This window comes from Vespa mandarinia, chromosome 5 (assembly GCF_050613455.1).
Source record: "Vespa mandarinia isolate Hongniang chromosome 5, ASM5061345v1, whole genome shotgun sequence".
Classification (NCBI taxonomy): Eukaryota; Metazoa; Arthropoda; class Insecta; order Hymenoptera; family Vespidae; genus Vespa; species Vespa mandarinia.
In genome coordinates, this window is record NC_140814.1 from 9,505,562 (window position 1) to 9,525,044 (window position 19,483).

General features: G+C 25.3%; 5 protein-coding genes across 15 annotated transcripts; 4 read left to right on the plus strand and 1 right to left on the minus strand.

Annotated features, from left to right (window-relative positions):
* Window positions 1-1,244: 1,244 nt before the first annotated feature.
* On the plus strand, window positions 1,245-5,839 carry Su(var)2-10 (E3 SUMO-protein ligase Su(var)2-10). 7 transcript variants are annotated; one of them, XM_035881619.2, is made up of 10 exons: window positions 1,245-1,393; window positions 1,900-1,992; window positions 2,887-3,053; window positions 3,463-3,561; window positions 3,640-3,784; window positions 3,859-4,143; window positions 4,236-4,337; window positions 4,526-4,766; window positions 4,854-5,270; window positions 5,346-5,835. In XM_035881619.2, the coding sequence occupies exons 2-10, from the start codon at window positions 1,969-1,971 to the stop codon at window positions 5,558-5,560; spliced, it is 1,695 nt and encodes a 564-aa protein (XP_035737512.1). In that variant the 5' UTR covers window positions 1,245-1,393; window positions 1,900-1,968; the 3' UTR covers window positions 5,561-5,835. The 7 variants fall into 7 exon arrangements, with proteins under 7 accessions (XP_035737512.1, XP_085513167.1, XP_035737511.1 ...); XM_085657041.1 differs by having other exon boundaries at window positions 1,254-1,393; window positions 1,726-1,992; window positions 5,346-5,836; XM_035881618.2 differs by having other exon boundaries at window positions 1,258-1,393; window positions 1,726-1,992; window positions 3,859-4,137; window positions 5,346-5,839.
* Window positions 5,840-6,018: 179 nt separating this feature from the next.
* Window positions 6,019-9,335, minus strand: nAChRbeta2 (nicotinic acetylcholine receptor beta2). 3 transcript variants are annotated; one of them, XM_035881759.2, is made up of 12 exons: window positions 9,121-9,335; window positions 8,756-8,913; window positions 8,604-8,648; window positions 8,409-8,518; window positions 8,062-8,242; window positions 7,785-7,941; window positions 7,546-7,673; window positions 7,288-7,463; window positions 7,068-7,220; window positions 6,860-6,969; window positions 6,646-6,758; window positions 6,019-6,533 (listed from the first exon to the last, which is right to left on the minus strand). In XM_035881759.2, the coding sequence occupies exons 2-12, from the start codon at window positions 8,756-8,758 to the stop codon at window positions 6,324-6,326; spliced, it is 1,386 nt and encodes a 461-aa protein (XP_035737652.1). In that variant the 5' UTR covers window positions 8,759-8,913; window positions 9,121-9,335; the 3' UTR covers window positions 6,019-6,323. The 3 variants fall into 3 exon arrangements, with proteins under 3 accessions (XP_035737652.1, XP_035737651.1, XP_035737650.1); XM_035881758.2 differs by having other exon boundaries at window positions 9,104-9,335; XM_035881757.2 differs by having other exon boundaries at window positions 9,050-9,335.
* A 147-nt stretch (window positions 9,336-9,482) lies between these two features.
* Marcal1 (SWI/SNF-related matrix-associated actin-dependent regulator of chromatin subfamily A-like protein 1) lies at window positions 9,483-12,913 on the plus strand. Of its 2 annotated transcripts, none has more exons than XM_035881752.2 (11): window positions 9,483-10,099; window positions 10,192-10,307; window positions 10,371-10,480; window positions 10,602-10,736; window positions 10,852-11,029; window positions 11,113-11,276; window positions 11,352-11,516; window positions 11,712-11,873; window positions 11,965-12,072; window positions 12,145-12,319; window positions 12,426-12,913. In XM_035881752.2, the coding sequence occupies exons 1-11, from the start codon at window positions 9,685-9,687 to the stop codon at window positions 12,831-12,833; spliced, it is 2,136 nt and encodes a 711-aa protein (XP_035737645.2). In that variant the 5' UTR covers window positions 9,483-9,684; the 3' UTR covers window positions 12,834-12,913. The 2 variants fall into 2 exon arrangements, with proteins under 2 accessions (XP_035737645.2, XP_085513166.1); XM_085657040.1 differs by having other exon boundaries at window positions 12,442-12,604.
* Window positions 12,914-13,540: 627 nt separating this feature from the next.
* Window positions 13,541-15,199, plus strand: LOC146873024 (uncharacterized). Its single transcript, XM_085657144.1, has 5 exons — window positions 13,541-13,566; window positions 13,943-13,997; window positions 14,085-14,239; window positions 14,345-14,522; window positions 14,869-15,199. Exons 1-4 carry the CDS (start codon window positions 13,541-13,543, stop codon window positions 14,514-14,516), a joined length of 408 nt encoding a protein of 135 aa, XP_085513270.1. The 3' UTR covers window positions 14,517-14,522; window positions 14,869-15,199.
* On the plus strand, window positions 15,061-19,190 carry LOC118448470 (sterol O-acyltransferase 1-like). Of its 2 annotated transcripts, XM_035881761.2 has the most exons (9): window positions 15,061-15,195; window positions 15,504-15,571; window positions 15,704-15,837; window positions 17,145-17,318; window positions 17,451-17,599; window positions 17,691-17,830; window positions 18,067-18,230; window positions 18,295-18,568; window positions 18,660-19,190. In XM_035881761.2, exons 1-9 carry the CDS (start codon window positions 15,150-15,152, stop codon window positions 19,083-19,085), a joined length of 1,575 nt encoding a protein of 524 aa, XP_035737654.2. In that variant the 5' UTR covers window positions 15,061-15,149; the 3' UTR covers window positions 19,086-19,190. The 2 variants fall into 2 exon arrangements, with proteins under 2 accessions (XP_035737654.2, XP_035737656.2); XM_035881763.2 differs by lacking the exon at window positions 17,145-17,318.
* Window positions 19,191-19,483: the final 293 nt, after the last annotated feature.

Consider the following 19,483-nt stretch of genomic DNA (forward strand, 5'->3'; position numbering starts at 1 on the left):
AATTACTATAAAATAATAAAATTATAGCTATATATACCACAAAATGCTGTGTTTCTCCAAATTATAAATTGATAAATAGATATATTGTATGATAATCTGCAAAGATATATCTAGTATAGTATAATTTTATTTGAAGGAGAGATGAATATACTTATAAATCAATATAATGTTTCATGTTAACTTATACCCATTCATTAATTCTTCTAATTTTTGTAAAATAATTTTATTACAAGCATTTATTTCTTCAATCATGTCAGAAATATATATTGAAAGTTATATCTTACATACAATTTGCAAAATAATGTTCACTAAGCAAGACTGGCCTAGGTTTAAGATTTAAAAAATATCAACATACATAAAACACACACATATTTCCATTAGAACATTTATCAATAATTACATGCATCAATTTGTTTATAGAAAAATATAGAGTTTACATTTACTGAAAGATGGTTTCATGAATAAATATGAGAATGTGAGAATGTTACGGAAATATCAATTTTTTATTATGATCATTTTAATCGTTAATATCCTATCCTCTCCTATTATTATATCAAATTATAAAAATAAAATTGTTTATTTTATTTTATAATTAAAATAATATTTCATGAATTTAAATAATGCAATTAAAAAATTGTCATTACTAAGGCACTGTTTTTTATGTGTTTAATATTGACATTCTTAATATTTAATATATATATATATTATACATAACGTTCTAATACATTGTTTTTAAATCTTTCTGTATTATATTTTTTTAAATATATGTATCTTACATTTCATATACAAAGAAAATAAATTTTAATAATTTTTATTTACACAACATAGTTATATACATTATATAATAAAATTATATGTATGTATAACTACTACAATCAATGATATTAAAGAATTATAATAAATATGAAAATTCTAATGAAAAAATAACGTAGAAATATAAATTATTCCAATGAGAATGCGAGGAATGCTATCAAAAAAAAAAAAAAAAAGAGAAAAAAAATATGACAGAACGCATTTCTTAGGAATATAAAAGAAACATAGATAGACAACTGCAGAATAAAATGAGTGTACAGTATAAGTAACGCTATCTATATACAGGCTGTCTTTCAAAATATTTGTTTTATTTGTTGGCTATTCTTAGTATTTTCAGTTTATTTTAGTGTATCTTTTTTCCTAAACGAATCTTAAAAGGTGAGAACATTTTTAATAGTTTATGCCTTAAGCAATTTTGGACATAACGTTTCTATTATGAAGTTGTGATAGTATTGATCATAAGAGAGTAATAATATTTATGTTAGATGCTCATGAAAGTGGAATTTTTGTTTAAGTAACGAGTAAAATTTATAATTAATTAGATTTCAATTAATTATTGAAATTGTGAAATATTTAGCTGGTAATATTAATTATTCCTTATTTTTATAAGTCTTATTATGAATATAATAACTTGAACAATAAAAGTATACACTGATTACTTAATTTATTTAAAGACTGATATAACATTTTCTCCAAATGTTCATTGATCATACCTATACATCTCGGCTAAATATCGTTTTTAAAAACACTTATTAATTGAGAAATACAATATATAAATAATTCATATTTATTTAATATATTCATTTATGTTCCATAAATTTTTCATACAAAGATCTTATAATTTCAAATTGAACTTATTTGTGAATATTATAAATTACTGTAAGAAATATATCATCATTTAATTTCTACCAGTTTCTACTGGTGTAATGAATATAGATGGCAGAGTTACGCCATTTGAAGAAGGTTATTTTATTATATGAATTCAAGTTGGATAAATGAAGTGTGCGCAGCCATTACAGGAAATCTTAATCATTTTTGAACTAACATTTGTTTCAAATGCCGTTTATTTTATCAATTTTTTTGAAGCTTTCAACCATAGCGGTAGCAAACGCTGGGTTGTTGTATCTTTTGGAAGATAAGGCCAATAAGGAGAAGATGGCGGAAACAGAAGAGTTAGAGGTAAGTAAAGTATTAAACAGTGAAAAGTTGTTCCAACACATTGGAATACGAGTCAATGATCTGCAACGCTGGGCCACTCATGTTGCCCTCTTGTAGTTTCAATTATTACTTTGATTGCATATTTTGTATACTCACACGAAGTATTGTAGAATAAAAAAATTAGTTTTTAGTTGCGCGCTATATTCGTAATATTGTAATTATTGTACAAATATGGTAGAATCAATTATTATTGATGGAAAGTAATTGTAAGTAATGGAAGTTAAATATTGAATATATTTTTGTTCATTACTGACAGCTAACCCAAAATTTCCACTTTCCAGAATGTCGTTTCATTACAATCTATATATAGATTTATCATAGACCTTAATGATCATATGTTCACTGTTTTATAATACTTTATTCTAATAATATTTGTTTATTAACATTCAATTGTGTCTATATATATATATATATATACATATGTATATACATATTTTGTGTGTGCGCGTGTTGTGTGTGTATATATATATATATATATATAGTATAATGTAATATACATATATATATATATATGTACATATGTGATAGGAATAAGAACTCATAACCCCTCAAATATATTTGGTATTGTAAAAATTAATATACTATTGTAAAATTATGATATAATATTTTAAATAATAATCTTTTCTTATAAATATTTATTGCTTTTAATTTTCAATACTGTAAAGTTTTATAATAATATAAATAATTAATTTTTTTTCAGTATTTACTTTTTTCCAATAAATATGATCTTATAATTTATTTAAAACTTAGTTGGAATTATATTATTAAATTATACAATGTCAAGTATGTTGTCTTCTACTTAACTTGAAAATTTTGAGATGTAAACGCATGTACATGATTTGATTTTTATTACAGAATATGGTATTAAGTTTCCGAGTATCTGAGCTTCAGATGCTTTTGGGTTTTGCTGGTAGAAATAAATCCGGCAGAAAAAACGAATTACAAGCAAGAGCATTAGAATTATTACGTCTCAGATCACATCCAGTCCAGCTTAAAATACGAGAATTATACAAGACAATACAGTAAGTAAACATAAATAATATATCTCAACATTAAAATTGATTTTACACTGTTTTAATGATCTAATTATTATTATTAATAATTTTTAAATTTGCTATATATTTTTCATATTATTAAAATATAAAAGCAAACTTTGTTAGAGTAAAAATTAAAAGTACTACTAGCAAATAACCCAAATTTTACATTGTATGGTATGTTTGAGTTTTATATAATTTAGTGATTTATTCTTTCATAATATGAGAGAGAAATTTATTGACATCAAATTAATAATAATTTTTTTTTAATTAATTATTTCAATATAACAAATAGTGTACATGCGTTCATATATATTTAATATAAATTAATTTATGATTATTATATACTATAATTGTATATATATTAGAAAATATACAATTCTATTAATTTATATAGAGCTGATCAATTAGCAGCACATCAAATGTATGTTCAAACTGATGGAACTGGAGATACTCAAATTGATCAAAGTATGCATTCTAGAAGTTATTATACAAGGTAAATGCATTAATTGTTTTCCTAGGTAAAATATTTTAAATGTTATTAATGTAATGTACTTACATAAAATGCTTATAGACAAACTATCGGACAACAGCAGCAAACACAAAGTTCGGTTTCTACTGAAAAAGAACTTCCACCCGCACATCAAGCATCTTTACCTAAAAATCCTAGGACTACTCCTGTATATCAATCTCCAGGTTACACAAGCGTAGCACCACAAGTAAAATACTATTGTATATAGTACATATTGTTTTATAATAATTTGTATTAACTCATTTGAGTTTAATATTTTAGAGAACAAATGCAACATACAATCCATATCCATATGCACCTAAAGTGCTACCAGTACCATTACAGATACCATCAGGACAATATCCTGTTCATCCAGATGTCAAATTGAAAAAATTACCTTTTTTTGATTTATTAGCAGAATTATTGAAGCCATCTAGTTTAATGCCACAAGGATCAGTAAGAGTACAAGAAAATACATTTATGTTTCATTTAACACCACAACAGTCAACTGACATAGCTAGTTCTCGAGATTGTCGTGCAGGAAGCAAAATGGATTACATGGTACAGGTAAATTACTTTATTTCAGACATCCTATATAAATTATTGACGTCATATTAACGTCATATTTTTTTTATTTTATTTTGGGATATAATATATAGGTACAGATGAGGTTTTGTTTACAAGAAACATCATGCGAACAAGAGGATTACTTTCCACCGAATATTGTTGTAAAAGTTAATGGAAAACTTTGTCAGTTACCTGTAAGTAAAGCCTAAATACGATATTTTTTATTATTAAAACAATATAATTTATCAAAATAACAACTATTTAATTGATGTGTATATATATATATATATATATAACTAATGATTAGTATTTATTAATAAACTATAATATTATTAAAATATATAATAACTAATAGATCTAATAGTTAATTTTATCTATTTAGAATCCTATACCTACAAATAAACCTGGTGTAGAACCAAAAAGACCCCCAAGACCAGTAAATATTAGTCCTTTAGTTAAATTGTCACCTACTGTAGGAAATCAAATTCATGTTTCTTGGTCATCTGATTATGGTAGACGATATGCGATTGCTGTATATCTTGTAAGAAAACTTTCGAGTGCAGAATTATTAACAAGGCTAAAAAATAGAGGTGTTAGACATTCTGATTACACCAGAGGATTAAGTAAGTTAATATATTGTGAACGTATTTTCATACTAATATTTTTTCTTTATTGTATATTTTAACTTTTATATTTTTTATAATCTTTAGTAAAAGAAAAACTAAATGAAGATGCAGATAGTGAAATAGCTACTACATCACTCAGAGTATCCTTAGCTTGTCCTCTAGGAAAAATGAGAATGAATACACCATGTCGTGCATCAACATGCTCACATTTGCAATGTTTTGATGCTTCCTTATTTTTACAAATGAATGAACGAAAACCAACGTGGAATTGCCCAGTGTGCGATAAACCTGCTCTACATGACAATCTTGTTATTGATGGATATTTCCAAGAAGTTTTAAACTCTAAAAAATTATTACCAGATGTTAATGAAATACAATTGCTTCAAGATGGTTCTTGGGAAAATTTAGTGCTAAGAAAAGAGAAAGACAGAGATAAAACCGAAACAAAAGTGGCGACTAACTTACAAGATCGTAAGATAGATGTGGACACAGTAGAACTTGGTAAAATATGACGATACATTACATGAAAGGCATAATACATCTTATTTCATATATTATTTTTATATATTTATTTAGATGAAAGCAGTCCTACTATACCAGTATTAAAGGAGAAGAAACGTACTGTTGTCATTGATTTGATATCAGACAGTGATGAAGATGATGAAGATTCCATACCAAGTCAAAGTACAAAAAAAAAAACTAGAAGTTCTACTCCTCCAAAAAAATCTCAAACTAGTTCTATAAGCAGTACAAGTGAATCACCAGATTTAATGATAATCGATTTAGAATGATTGTCTTTACAGGAAAAACAATAGAAATTCAATGAGGAATTTCTTTGATCTGTGATGTGATCATTATCAACTTCACATATAATATGAAAGGAAAAAAAAAAAAGAAAAAAAAAAAAATTCAGAACATTGTTTTTAGTATAATTTTAAATATAAAAATATTCATTAATCAGATACATATATTACTGAAATTATTACTTATTTAAGCATTCCTTTACTTTATTCTGTATGTACAATTTATTTCACTATAGAAACTCATTGCCAGATAACTTTATTATCATTTTCATATTTCAAAACTTAAAAGTAAAAAAATATAATTTTTCACTATAAATAATGAAAAAAGTTGTATATTGTATGAAAAATAAAGTTATCTTTCGATAAGTAAAGATTTTTTTTAATGGGATATAAAATTCTATTAAAATAGTTCGTAACATGTAAACTATTTATTTTCATCAAAAGCAGCAAGCAGTGTATATAATACATATACGCAATTTTATTTCTTCATTATTTACGTATATTGTCGTATATATGCAAATCCGTATTTGTATCTCTTTTTCAACTATTAATTACTAATAAAGATTTACAATTATATATTTTAATATTGTAAACCTTTCTCTAATAAATATATGGTTTTATCATAGGTAATTAAATTATTCAATTAAAAATATTTATAAATTAATGTTCATTTTTAGAATAAAGAGTAATAATATGTTTAATACATCTTTGTATTGATTCTTATGTTAATAGTCAGATTATGTCTCAGAATTTACTCTTCAGGTAAAGGATCATCTTTGGGCGGAAACATATAATTACGTAATGATATTGCAGAAAGTCGTTGGTCCACAGGTTCTCTTGTATCATATAAGCTAGGAGCTTGAAATATAATACCAAGTGTACCTCCAATACATGCTAATGTAAATACCCATAGAAAGAATCTATCTAAAACCATAGCAACAAATTTCCAGTCTTCTATTACCTATAAATACATATTCATTTAAAATACTTATATTATTTATTAAAAAAAAAAAAAAAAAAAAAAAAAAAAAAAAAAAAAAAAATTATGTAATTATATAGCACAGTAACTGTACTTCATTGTCTTTATCTGCATCTTTTATATGTTGTGCTATAAAACGGACCCCTTTAAGCGCTGATATTACATCTGGAGACAAATGTCTGGGCATTGTATTTTCACTGTCAGTAACTGTAATAATATCACAATATTAATTAGTATTAAGTAGCTCAATAATGTAAGATTTAACTGAAGATTTACTCTGTTATAAAATTTTTCTGTCTAAAACATACCAGATGCATGAGGTATATGTCGAGCATCATCCTCTCTTATATTTTTGTACGTGGATGTGACATTTTCAAATCCATCTGTGCCTTTCAATTCTAAAGGATAATCACTTACACTGTTGCAAAGTTAAATCAATCATTTGTATTTTACAATTATAATATATTAAATACATTATTTATATAAAAATAATACAATTTATTGACATAAACATACCTAGAATCAATTTCATTAGTATATCCACTATCCATATATGTATCATCATATTCAGGCGTAGAATATGGAGTTCTACGCATCATTAAAATTCTTGGCATCCAATTTAAAAACACTTGTCTTACCCACGGTGACATATTGTGTGTTGAGGGAGATCTAAAATAATTTATTAATTTATATACGCTATGATTGCATTTATTTTATTTTAATTTAATTTTGTTACCTGAAATGAACATTTAGAACACACACAGTGATCCAAATAGATAAAGTTACTAATATCATCGTAAATAATAAATATTTTCCAAGAAGAGGTATAGCCAATGATGTTGGTGGAATTATTTCAGCTAATAGTAAAAAGAAAACGGTCAAAGACAGAAGAATGGAAGAACATAATGAGACCTAGAGAAAAGTAAATATAAGAATTATAGTTTATAAGTAACATTTAGAAATATAAATTTACATAAATATTTTATAAACTTACTTTTTCACCAGAATCACTTGGAAGATAGAAAACCAATACTGTAAGAAAAGTGATGCCCACGCATGGAATTATAAGATTAACAGTATAAAACAAAGTTTTCCTTCGCATTGTAATATTGAAGGTAATATCTGGATTATTAAATAGAAAATTAAAGTAATATAACTTTCAATTTAATTACCTTACTTAATATTAATTGCTTTGTCAATAAAATAGATTAAATAATAAAAAGAATTTTTTACCAGAATATGGTTCTTCACAACAAGGATAATATTCTTCATTACGAGCTGCAGGAACTTCAAGAATATCCCATTCAACTGATAAATAAAAATCAGTCAGATCTATACCAATTTTTACCAAATTGCTACCAGATTCTTGTAACATATGCTTCAGATCAACCTGTTTGTAAGAATCACTTTTAAAAAATGAATACAACATTTAATGAAACATTTAATTCAAAATTAATTTAAATATTAATGTGTTAACAAGATAAATTTAAAATTTATTAAACTTTATAACCTGAGCTCCATTATAAGTCCATGAACCAAATTTCATAATACAGGATTGTTCATCAAAGGGGAAATATTCTACGTTAATTTCGCAGGATGACTTGTAAATGGCTGGTGGTTTCCAAGACACTTCACCTGTATATTTTAGTGTAGCTTTTGTCATAAGTGTTACTTCATAATTTCCATCAGCACTGTCAAATAATAACAGTTTATAAAATCATTTTCTTGTGTTCCATATTTTGTCCTCTATTATAAAAAATAAATATGGTGTTTGAACAAATATAACTATAAAAATTACAACATAGCTTAAAATTCTGGATTAATTAAATAAAGGATTATATTTTGCATATTATTTACTTATTATATAGCACAATGTCTGGAAGCCATATATTTTCAGAAGGCACATATAACATTTCAACGCCACCATATTCTTCTGGATCCCACTGTAATTTGTAGTCAAACCATTTCTATTGAAAAAATAATAATTAATTGTGGAACGTACAATAAATAATAAATTATAACTGAACTATTATTTCAAGGACTATACTTCACCTGTTCTACCCAGACATTAGTTGTCATCACTTGATTTTTCAGGTTCTGTAAAATGTTGAAATAAATAGAAAATATCAATATATTTATTTATCTTCAAATGCATCATTTTCTTGTTGTCTTGTATAACTTGAACATTAAGTTTGATGTTATACCATCTCGATTAGTTGTGATAGTTTTAATCCCAGCCATACTGTCAAAGTTTCTGTGTTATTAATGACTGGTCGAATGAGTCTATTATAATTTGATAATAAATCATCATAAAGTCGTTTTGTATCTGGATTTGCTTCAAATGTTTTCAAACCTACTGCACCTGATAAAAAAATTAATTTCTTAATATTCTTCTGTTCTTATAATTGTATACAATAAATTACATTGTCAATAAGAATATAATAAATTCCGTTTGCGATAAGATTCCTTTTTTGAATTTAATAAACTTAGAAACTGACCATTCGCAATGCTGAAAATATTAAACACGATAAATGCAAGTATTTGCATCTTACAGGCTTTTGGCACGTACGGGTGTAAATGGGTGGGGTACTTGTGAACACAGAATATAAAACTTATAATTAACACGGCAGTTTTAGAATTAAACTTAATTTATATAAAATAAGGCTAATTATAAAACGTGCAATATTGAAAAAAAGTAAATGTGATAAGCAGAACACGGATATCCCGTAAACTACTGCAAATGCAGTCAAGTGCCTTTAGATCAATATCCGAAGTTAGCGCCATTACCGCTACGCGCAAAGAGAAGTCAACGATTGGATAAACAAATTCAAATTATGGCGCGACCATAAACGATATACTTCTTTATAGAAGGCAAATTGAAAATTATTAAGTTTTATCGTGCATAGTATATTGAAATTTCGCCTTTATAAACTTCTACACAATCTTTTTGATACTTCAAAAAAATACGAGATAAAGAAATTTAAATATACGTAAAAACGTGGTTATGTATCTTTGGGCGATGAACTTACACAATTGTTTAAAGTACACACATTAAAGGATATTTTAACATTGACCTTTTATTTAATATTTAAATAAACAAAGAATTATATTATTGATAATTTCATTTATATAAATGGCAACTGTACAATATACACAGAAAGAAATAGAAAAGAAACGCTTGGAAGCATTACAAAGAAAACGACAAATTCAATCAAAAGTAACAGGACCATTTGATCCAGGAAAAGTACAACAAAATCAAAATATAAAGTTACCTATAAAAAGTTCTTCACAAAATGCAAGTAATTTTCGACGGCCTATTACTGATCCTATACTCAAATCTGAACCAAACAATTCTCAGATTGGGCCTATGCGAAAATACAAAACAAATAATAGATATACACCTATGACAGCACAAAAATTTTTTGGTATTAATTCTGTTATAACAGGAAAATGCTATATGATTACTAACGAAAGATTTGCAATAGAAATATCATCTTATTTACCATCTGTAATTGAAATATTTAAAACGGTGAACAGTAAAATATATGGTAAATTGTATAAAATATTTGAATATGTAATGTATTACATGATATTTACATCAATTAATAATTATGAATAATAAAAAGAAGTTATATTTTAGATATAAAGACGAAGATATGGAATTTTCATCTGAAAGATTATGATAATTTAATAAAGAAGCTATTGGAATTAAAATCTAATCTTTCTATAATACAAATACCAAAATCTGTTCTTCAGGTATTAATTTTATTATAAATAGATTATTTGTAAAAAATCAGATTGATATTTTTATATTTTTAGATTTTCCAGAAAAACTTAAATTCACCCAATGAAATATCTTCTATTGATCTGTCATCAATAGATGCAACATTGAGAGATATGTTAATGCCTTTTCAACAAGAAGGCATCTGGTAAATATTGTACAATATTTTTTATAATTGAAGTTTATAATATGTTTATATTACAAAATTTTGGTAGATTTAAATTTATGTTTTTTATTATGGTATTTCAAATATTTCTTATTTTTCTTAGTTATGGTATTTCAAAAAATGGTTGTTGTATAATTGCTGATGATATGGGATTGGGAAAAACATTGCAAGCATTGGGAATAGCATATTACTTTAAAGATAGTTGGCCTTTGTTAATTGTAGCACCATCCTCTGTTAGGTAAAAAATTAAAAAATATTAATTTAAATAAATTTTACTAAATAAATATTACTTGTATATATTTATTTTTATTTTTAAATTAATTTTATTTTTATTTTTATTATTATTTTTATAGGTATCAATGGTCCGAAGCTATTTATAATTTTTTACCATCTATACCTGCACATTATGTTCATCAATTTACCAATGCTAAAGACTTTGTTAGTGATGTAAAAATTGTTATAGTATCTTATGATATATTGGTAAGAGCAGTAGAAATATTTAAAAGGCGTATTTTTGGATTTGTCATTTTGGTATGTACTAGATTAAATATATTCAGTGCATATGAAAAATTCTATTATGATATATTAATTACAATACAAAAATGTTTCTGTAGGATGAATCCCATATTTTGAAAAACAATAAAACTGCTAGATTTAATGCAGTACAAAGCACTGTATCTAATACACGACATATAATTTTACTTAGTGGAACACCAGCCTTGTCTCGTCCTATAGAATTGTATACTCAGGTTAATCTTGTGCTTCCCAATTTTATGGGGTAAATATTAAACTTAAATGTAACATAATAATGAAATATAATTTATATACAGTTTTAACACAATGCTTCACTTAGATTTCAAGAGTATGGAATTCGATATTGTGCAGGAGAAAAAAAACTTTTTGGCTGGGATTTTACTGGATCATCAAATATGCAGGAATTACAATTACTACTAAAATCAACTTGTATGATTAGACGATTAAAAGCTGATGTGTTAAATCAATTACCATCAAAAATAAGGTGATGTGTGTATGTTTATGTGTATATATATATATATATATATATATATATATATAATAATATATATAATATATATATAATATATATATATAATAATATATATATAATAATATATATATAATAATATATATATATATATGAAGTACATTTATCTATTTATACTTGTGAAAAAATTCAAACATCAGTGATTTTTAGGCAGGTCATTATATTGAATCCAGATCTTATAAAAGTAGGTACGAAAGAAATGGAAGATATGTCCAAAGAGTTAGAGAAAAAAGTTTCAACTGGTCTAGAACATCATAATGCACTTCTTCAGTATTACAATACATCAAGTTTTGTAAGATTAAAAGCCGTATGGTAAAGACATTATTTATTTCTTATATAACGTTTGATGTACTGCATGTGTAATATTTTATTTTTTAATATTGTTATTACTATAATGTTTCAGTAAACATATTACTCAACTGTTCGAAACTAAACAGAAGTGTCTTATTTATGCTCATCATCAACATGTTTTAGATGCAATATGTGATATTGCAGAATCTATGGAAATAGGGTAATTATTAGTACTTATAAATTATAATTATGTTTCTTTACTTTTATCCATAAAGGAGGAATAATTTTATAGATATATAAGGATCGATGGAAGGACAAGTTCAAATAGAAGAAAAGATTTGATCAATAATTTTCAAGATAATACAAATTGTTTGGCAGCTATCTTTTCTATAACTGCTGCAAATGCTGGCATTACACTAACAGCTGCACAACTAGTAGTTTTTGCAGAATTATTTTGGAACCCTGGAGTATGTCATTATTTATTATTTTTAATTATATATATAAAGTTCTATTTAGAATCATTTTTAATGTTAATTATTTATTATTTCTTAATAAATGATTTTTTAAACATAGATTTTATGTCAAGCAGAAGATAGAGTACACCGAATAGGACAAGACAGTAATGTTGTTATCCAATATTTAGTGGCAAAACAAACAGCTGATGATCATTTATGGTCATTAATACAAAGAAAGATAAATATTCTATGCAAAGTTGGTCTCAATCAAAATATTCTCATGGACGAAGTGGAAGTAACAAATCAAGTATTAAAACAAAATGACCAGTTAAAAATAGATTTCTTCATGGAAAAAACTCCAAAAAAAAGCTTGAAATCAGATGATAAGATGGATATAAGTGACGAAATAAATAACGATAAATCATTAGAAAATAATGAAGAAAAAGAAGAAATTCCTATTATAGATATTAAAGAATTACTAAATTTAAGTGAAGAAGATCTACAAAATTGTGATTGGAATTTCTAATAAATAGAATTTAAGATTATACTGATTAAGATAGTTATTTGAATAAAACAAAAAAATTATAATGGATAAAACCAATTTTGCATTTAGAATAGATTTATATTAGTAACTATATTTTTTTAATAATAATACAGTATTATATCTAAATTTAATAAAATGTAATGCAAATGATAATTCAATCTTAATTTATTCTAAAGAATTATATATAAGATATATATAAAAAAATGTATGTTGTGTGTATATGTATATTATATATATATTATATACACGCGCGCGTATATGTATATTATATATATATTATATATGTATATTATATTATTTATTTCGTTATAATCTATATATATATATATATATATATATATATATATATATATATATATATATGGATTATAACGAAATAAAAAAACAATATCTATTCAGCATATTTTTTAAGTTTCTAATGGCAACGGTGGGTTTATTGGATCAATTAAATAATTGCATCGAATTTTATTTATGAGATGTTTATCAGAATGAGAAGATTATATTTTTGGCTGATATAATCGGTATAATATTTTTTTTACTGCGCCAAATAGCATAAAAAAAAAGAATATATTTGTATTTAATATAATAATAATATATTAAAAAGACTTTTATATCCACAAAAGCGGCAGGCACTTTTAAATATTTTAAAACACGCATTTAAAAATATTACATCGTAAAAACTTGTAATTATGGTACGTCGAAAAGATAAGCCGAGGTTAGTACATTTTTCTAATCAACAAGCAATAACACTTTAACTTTAAATTTATATATATATATATATATATATATATATATATATATATATATCAGAATAGAAATATATATAAACAGAGTGAAGATATTAATTTATATATTTTTCTAATGAAATGGACGCTTATTTTGCTCTTTTTCATTCCTTTTTTTCTCTCTTTTTTTCTCTTATTCCGTATTATTGTTATTATATCGAATGTCACTTTATAATCTTAATCTGCTCTTTTCTCGCATGTTTACAAAAGCAGAAATAAAAGAAAATGAACAGATAAGAAGATGCGACTATATATATTTAATTAACATTGCATATAATATTGAAGTAATTCATTTTATTAATTTAGATCAAACATTACGCGTTTGCGAGTCGATTCTTCTACGACCAGTGAAGAGTCTGCAGTAATAAGATCACATGCATCTTCTTTACTATGATTATATTTAAATTATCCATGAATAAAGAATTTCAAATTGAAATTATTTTAATAGCGACCGAAAATACGTCAAAATATACTACGACGCAGGAGACCCGCATTAAGGAATATTATATATCTTCAAAACACAACGCATCTTCTTATACCAAGAGCACCGTTCATTCGTTTAGTTAGACAAATTTTTATAGAATTATATTCTACAATTTACAGGTATTCATATTTATTCATACTTGAAATATTTTCAAATCTACAAAACTGATTAATATTATGGAGAAAATATTACTTATCATATGTTTTCTTATCATATTTTAACAGAATACAATTGATCGCATTAGAAGCATTACAAGAAGCATTAGAAATGTATATGATACAATTTTTTGAAGATTCGTTATTATTAACTAGTCATGCGAAACGTGTAACACTTCAAAAGGATGACATGTTATTGAACCGACGATTAAGAGGTCGATCCGACATTATCAACAAATGAAATAAAGTACACCTCGTTATCGCCTATAAATTTATGTCTTCTTCTTCACATTTTTTTTTCTTTTTATTTACAGTTGTATGCGACAAAATATCATTTAGTTGCGTTATAAATTCTGTAAAGGAAAATATTTTTTTTTCTTATCTAGTATTATATATATATATATATATATATATATATATATATATATATATACATATATATATAATGTATATATAATGTAAAGGCGCAGTTATTTAGTAGAATCGTATAATATTTCACAGTCGCCAAAAAATTATTCTTATCAGAAAATTATTATTATCTTCGATTAACAACGCAAAAATCTAATCCAAGTAATTTAACTGTATATCTTCAGGAAGGATTTATGTTGAATGTTAACAAAAATACTAAAGAAATAATTGAAATACGCGCACGATTTTAGTTCTACTATTCGCCAGAGAATAGTTCCAACCAGATACTTTTATAACGTACAAGAATTACGTTCGTTCATTCGCTTATCGTCGCGTGTGCTGTGTCACTAAAAGAAAGTTTCTTTTATGCTCGACAAGTTTTTCACTCAATTGTTCAGAGATCATCGATTTTACTTGCGAGGGTGAAATCATATTGGATGAGAAGATCACAAAGTTGAAGCACCGAATGAACACAAGGATGAACGGTCATTTGGAAATTTCAAATTTACGACGTAAGTTTATATTATGAATATATATATATGTATATATAAATATGATGAAAATCTATAAGAAGATAAGCTTTTTTCTATACATATAGAAATAAAATGATAATTACAACTGTATTTACAATGTTATATTATCATATAAGTACATAACAATAATTCTTTTACGATTGATCATTTTGAAACACTTGTAGAATGATCAATAAGATTTTTGATATAGATTTTTTAAACTATTTAAATATTAAATAATTAAGAAATATAATATTTTATACAAAGAATTGAATAATTATTTCATTTTAAAATGCGGTGTTTTATAGTTAACAAAAGTGAAAAAAAAAGAGGGATAGATGAAGAAACTGTTGCTGAAATACGAACACGAATGCAAGTACGTAGTTATTGGTCTCTATAAGTTTTTTTTAATAATCTTACTATTTGTAAATTGTGAAATAAAATAATTCATTTAGCATAATATATTAGATATTTATTAAAGTTGTTAAAATCGTCATTTTTCTTGTAGGAAATTTCGGAAAGCATTATTGAACAAGTCAATGATCGTATTAACGATATGATATCAGAAGTATTAAGCAAAACTGATCGTGAAAGATCATTACAAATGTCAGATAATTTGAGTGATAAATACTGTGATAAAAGGTTCGTATAGCTTGAAAATTATGAAGTGTATTATAATTTCGTCTTTTGTATATAAAAAATATTTGTCGTATTATCAAATTCATTAAAATTCCAATTTTAGTTTTATCTAGAAACATATCGAAAAATGTAACTGATTAAAAATATCATATATAATAGTATCAAATAAACCCGAGTACGCTTGCACTTAAATAAAATGTTTACAGTCGAGTTTAAACTACTGATTTTTATATTTGATAAATCGTAAAAAAATATATATAAGATAACGATTTATGTTTTTTATATGAGTATTAAAAATTCTATAATCAAGAACAATATACGAATGAGTTCAGACATAGCATAATAAAACCAACAAATCTAATAACATGATTGAAGGAGACCCTTCTCTCTCTCGTTGTATATCATAAAGGCATTATACGTGTCCACTGATCTGATTTGTGCCTTATGTATGTACCATTCATACATTCGATCATGCGTACTACTACGTCATGAAATTTGCTTACCTGTATACTATCAACATGATGGTATTATTTAGATGCTAATCTAAAATTAAGTTTATATAATTATTAATGATCCTTTCAATACATAATCATTTATCATTCATTTTATTAAATTTCAATTGTTCAATCTTACATATCCGTTTTATAAATAATAAGTCCATAAATTAAATTATTTATTTATATTTAATATTTATAAATATGAATACGAAAAATTAATTTTTTATTATTCGAAAATATGAAAAATTCATTAATATCAATTTTTATTTACGAAATCTTTAAATGAAAGTAAAAAAATCTTTGATATCAGAGTTAATAAATGTCCATGTACATTCCTACAATTGTTTCATCAAGGAGGATCTACCATATTGTCACTATTATTGTCTTATTCCTTATTAAAGAAATAGAGCTATTGCCGAGATTACGAGTCTTCCAATCAGCACGAAATTGATAATGATAACATATGACCGTTGACGTTCAGATTTAAATACGAAATGTTTATTCTCCTTTTACATTTTATATCACAATTTAAACAAATACGATAATATCGTATAAAGATAATTCAAATCATTTTGACAAGAAATATTTCTTATCGGAATTTATTGAAGCCTAGTCATTGAAATAAGTTCAACCTATATATATCTATATTCGATCTCTTTGAAATAATGAATCCATTGTACATCATAAGTAATGTAATATATTATAAATTGTCAAGTTTATTTATCTATGAAGTTCCTCCATATTTCATCATTTTTTCATATAACGGAAAAATACTTACTATGAAATATTATTCTTTCTTTATATTGCTTCCAGAAAATCATCAAAGGAAAGTATCTTACCGGAAAAACAATTTTCTGAAAGAAATTCATTATTAACTGATCTTTTTAACACCAACAAACATGTGCGGACGGTATATAATATATTTACAACGATACTAATATTACTTTTTATGAATACTATTACATACGATATTATGGATAGTGGATCGTAAGCATGATCATTTATACCTCAATTTCATTGAATTTTGATAAAAATTGTAGTACAAATTTATATAAATAAAATATAGTCAACATAATAAATTTGTCGGTAGATATATACATTTTTTTATTTTATTTTTAGAATAAATGTCGGAATGAATATCATAATATGGAGTTTCGGAAAATTTTCAAGAGTCCTTTATATTTGGTCTTTAATGACATTAACGACACTTGGAATTTACATTCCGTTCTATATTTGGGCGCACAAACGTCTTCACTTTTTACCATTATGTAACAATAAAATTGGTTTTTGTTATTAAAAAAGTATCGCTAAACATTTCTTTAAAATTATACTTATAATTTATGATATTATTTAACGCAGCAACTGCTTTAAAAGTATGGGACTATGGATGGATAGCGGGGCTTGTATTATATTTGCTCATTTTCATCGTTCTTCCAGCTAAAGCAATAATAGATGAGGGATTACCAGTAGCTTCTAGCACTGTAATTCTTACAGAACAGGTAAATTTATTTCATATATAAGTATCTATATATGAACGTTCTACTACTAAATACCTTCATAAATATAATAATCACTTAAATATAAACTTATTTAAGCTGAATATATACATCAATGTTTCGTACAAAGCATATTTTTAAAGAGTGATCTACGATCGATCGATTTAAATATACGGATCTAAAATGTTTCGATTTAAAATGTAATTCTAAAAATTAATTTTATTTGCAACTTTAAATAGGTTCGTATGTTAATGAAATGTTACGCTTTCATAAGAAGTACGGCACCAAAATTTCTTAAATACAAAATACACGCGGAAATGGAAAAGCCAGTAATACCAGATTTTTCGAAGTATCTGTATTTCTTCTTCGCTCCAACGTTAATCTATAGAGATAATTATCCTAGGTAAACTTATAGATGACTCCGAGCATCATGTGTAATGTTCAATTACATTTGTGAATTTTTCTAGGACAAAAAGTATTCGATGGAAGTTTGTTCTCTGGCATTATGTAGAAGTTTTGTTGGTAATATTTTACATGGCTTTCATATGCAAACGCTTCTTTTATCCGATATATGGAAAACATGGAATGAAACCTATAAGAAGGGAAGAATTGTTTCTTAATATAATCAACACGTCCATGCCTGGAATTCTTTTCTTCCTTTGTGGATTTTATTGTCTTTTACACGCTTGGTTAAACGCTTGCGCTGAAGTATTGCGTTTTGCCGATCGATTGTTTTACAAAGTAAAAAACAAAATGAACTACATTTTTTTTTAAGAAGACTAATTTATAATTTTAATCATTATCACACAATTTTGATGTATTTCATTTTCAGGACTGGTGGAATTCATCATCTTATAGCGTTTACTACAGAACATGGAACGTCGTCGTGCACGATTGGCTTTACGCCTACGTATACAAAGATGTGGTTGAGATCTTAACGAACCAAAATAGGTTTATCGCAACTTGCACCGTATTTTGCATATCCGCATTCGTACATGAATATATAATGTGTTTTGCCTTCCAATTTTTTTGTCCCGGAATGATACTTTTGTTTGGTTTCATCGGCTGTCCGCTCACTTTTATCACAAGAAAAGCTGGCAATATATTTCTATGGTTTAGCCTTATCTTAGGTAACGGTGTAATGTGTAGTATGTATGCTATGGAATTCTTTGGAAGACAAAATTGTGGTGAATATCCTGATAAATTCTTGAATTTCATTTTACCGAGAATTTGGTATTGTAACCCTATATCCGAATGAACATTAAATAAAATATACATTATTAATATTGAAAGAATCACTTTTTGAATGCATTGTCTCTTGTAATATATTCACTAAAACATACATGTATTTTGTGAAAACATTCACTTTTTTGTTTTTATTTGCATTTGAACCATCGTATATATTGCCGCAATTTTGAAAAAACTTTATTCAGATTTTATAATTATTCTCCTATGAAAGAAACAAACTTGTGAGAAACGAATGATTTTGTTCTATTTTTTTTTCGGTAACAGAAATAGTACGTTTCTATTTTAAATATAAAATTTTAAATATTTATTTTTTAATTCTTCTATCTAAATTCTAGTTCCCTGTAAATTTTTTTAGTATCTTCCACAAAAAAATGTTCATAAAATCATAAATAAATATTTTATTGACTA

What these genes read in the sequence shown, in the direction of transcription:
- nAChRbeta2 (XM_035881757.2), bottom strand. Translation starts at nt 9,098, where the DNA reads ATGCAAATACTTGCATTTATCGTGTTTAATATTTTCAGCATTGCGAAT. An exon ending in TATTTTCAGCATTGCGAATG is followed by an intron (nt 8,914 to 9,049) that starts GTCAGTTTCTAA and finishes TTTTTTTATCAG; the next exon opens with GTGCAGTAGGTTTGAAAACA. An exon ending in CAAGTGATTCTGGTGAAAAA is followed by an intron (nt 7,464 to 7,545) that starts GTAAGTTTATAA and finishes ACTTTTCTCTAG; the next exon opens with GTCTCATTATGTTCTTCCAT.
- LOC146873024 (XM_085657144.1), top strand. Translation starts at nt 13,541, where the DNA reads ATGGTACGTCGAAAAGATAAGCCGAG. An exon ending in CGTCGAAAAGATAAGCCGAG is followed by an intron (nt 13,567 to 13,942) that starts GTTAGTACATTT and finishes TTATTAATTTAG; the next exon opens with ATCAAACATTACGCGTTTGC. An exon ending in TTATATTCTACAATTTACAG is followed by an intron (nt 14,240 to 14,344) that starts GTATTCATATTT and finishes ATATTTTAACAG; the next exon opens with AATACAATTGATCGCATTAG.
- LOC118448470 (XM_035881761.2), top strand. Translation starts at nt 15,150, where the DNA reads ATGAACACAAGGATGAACGGTCATTTGGAAATTTCAAATTTACGAC. An exon ending in GATAAATACTGTGATAAAAG is followed by an intron (nt 15,838 to 17,144) that starts GTTCGTATAGCT and finishes TATTGCTTCCAG; the next exon opens with AAAATCATCAAAGGAAAGTA. An exon ending in CCGATCGATTGTTTTACAAA is followed by an intron (nt 18,569 to 18,659) that starts GTAAAAAACAAA and finishes TTTCATTTTCAG; the next exon opens with GACTGGTGGAATTCATCATC.
- Marcal1 (XM_035881752.2), top strand. Translation starts at nt 9,685, where the DNA reads ATGGCAACTGTACAATATACACAGAAAGAAATAGAAAAGAAACGCTTG. An exon ending in GGTGAACAGTAAAATATATG is followed by an intron (nt 10,100 to 10,191) that starts GTAAATTGTATA and finishes GTTATATTTTAG; the next exon opens with ATATAAAGACGAAGATATGG. An exon ending in TTTCAACAAGAAGGCATCTG is followed by an intron (nt 10,481 to 10,601) that starts GTAAATATTGTA and finishes TATTTTTCTTAG; the next exon opens with TTATGGTATTTCAAAAAATG.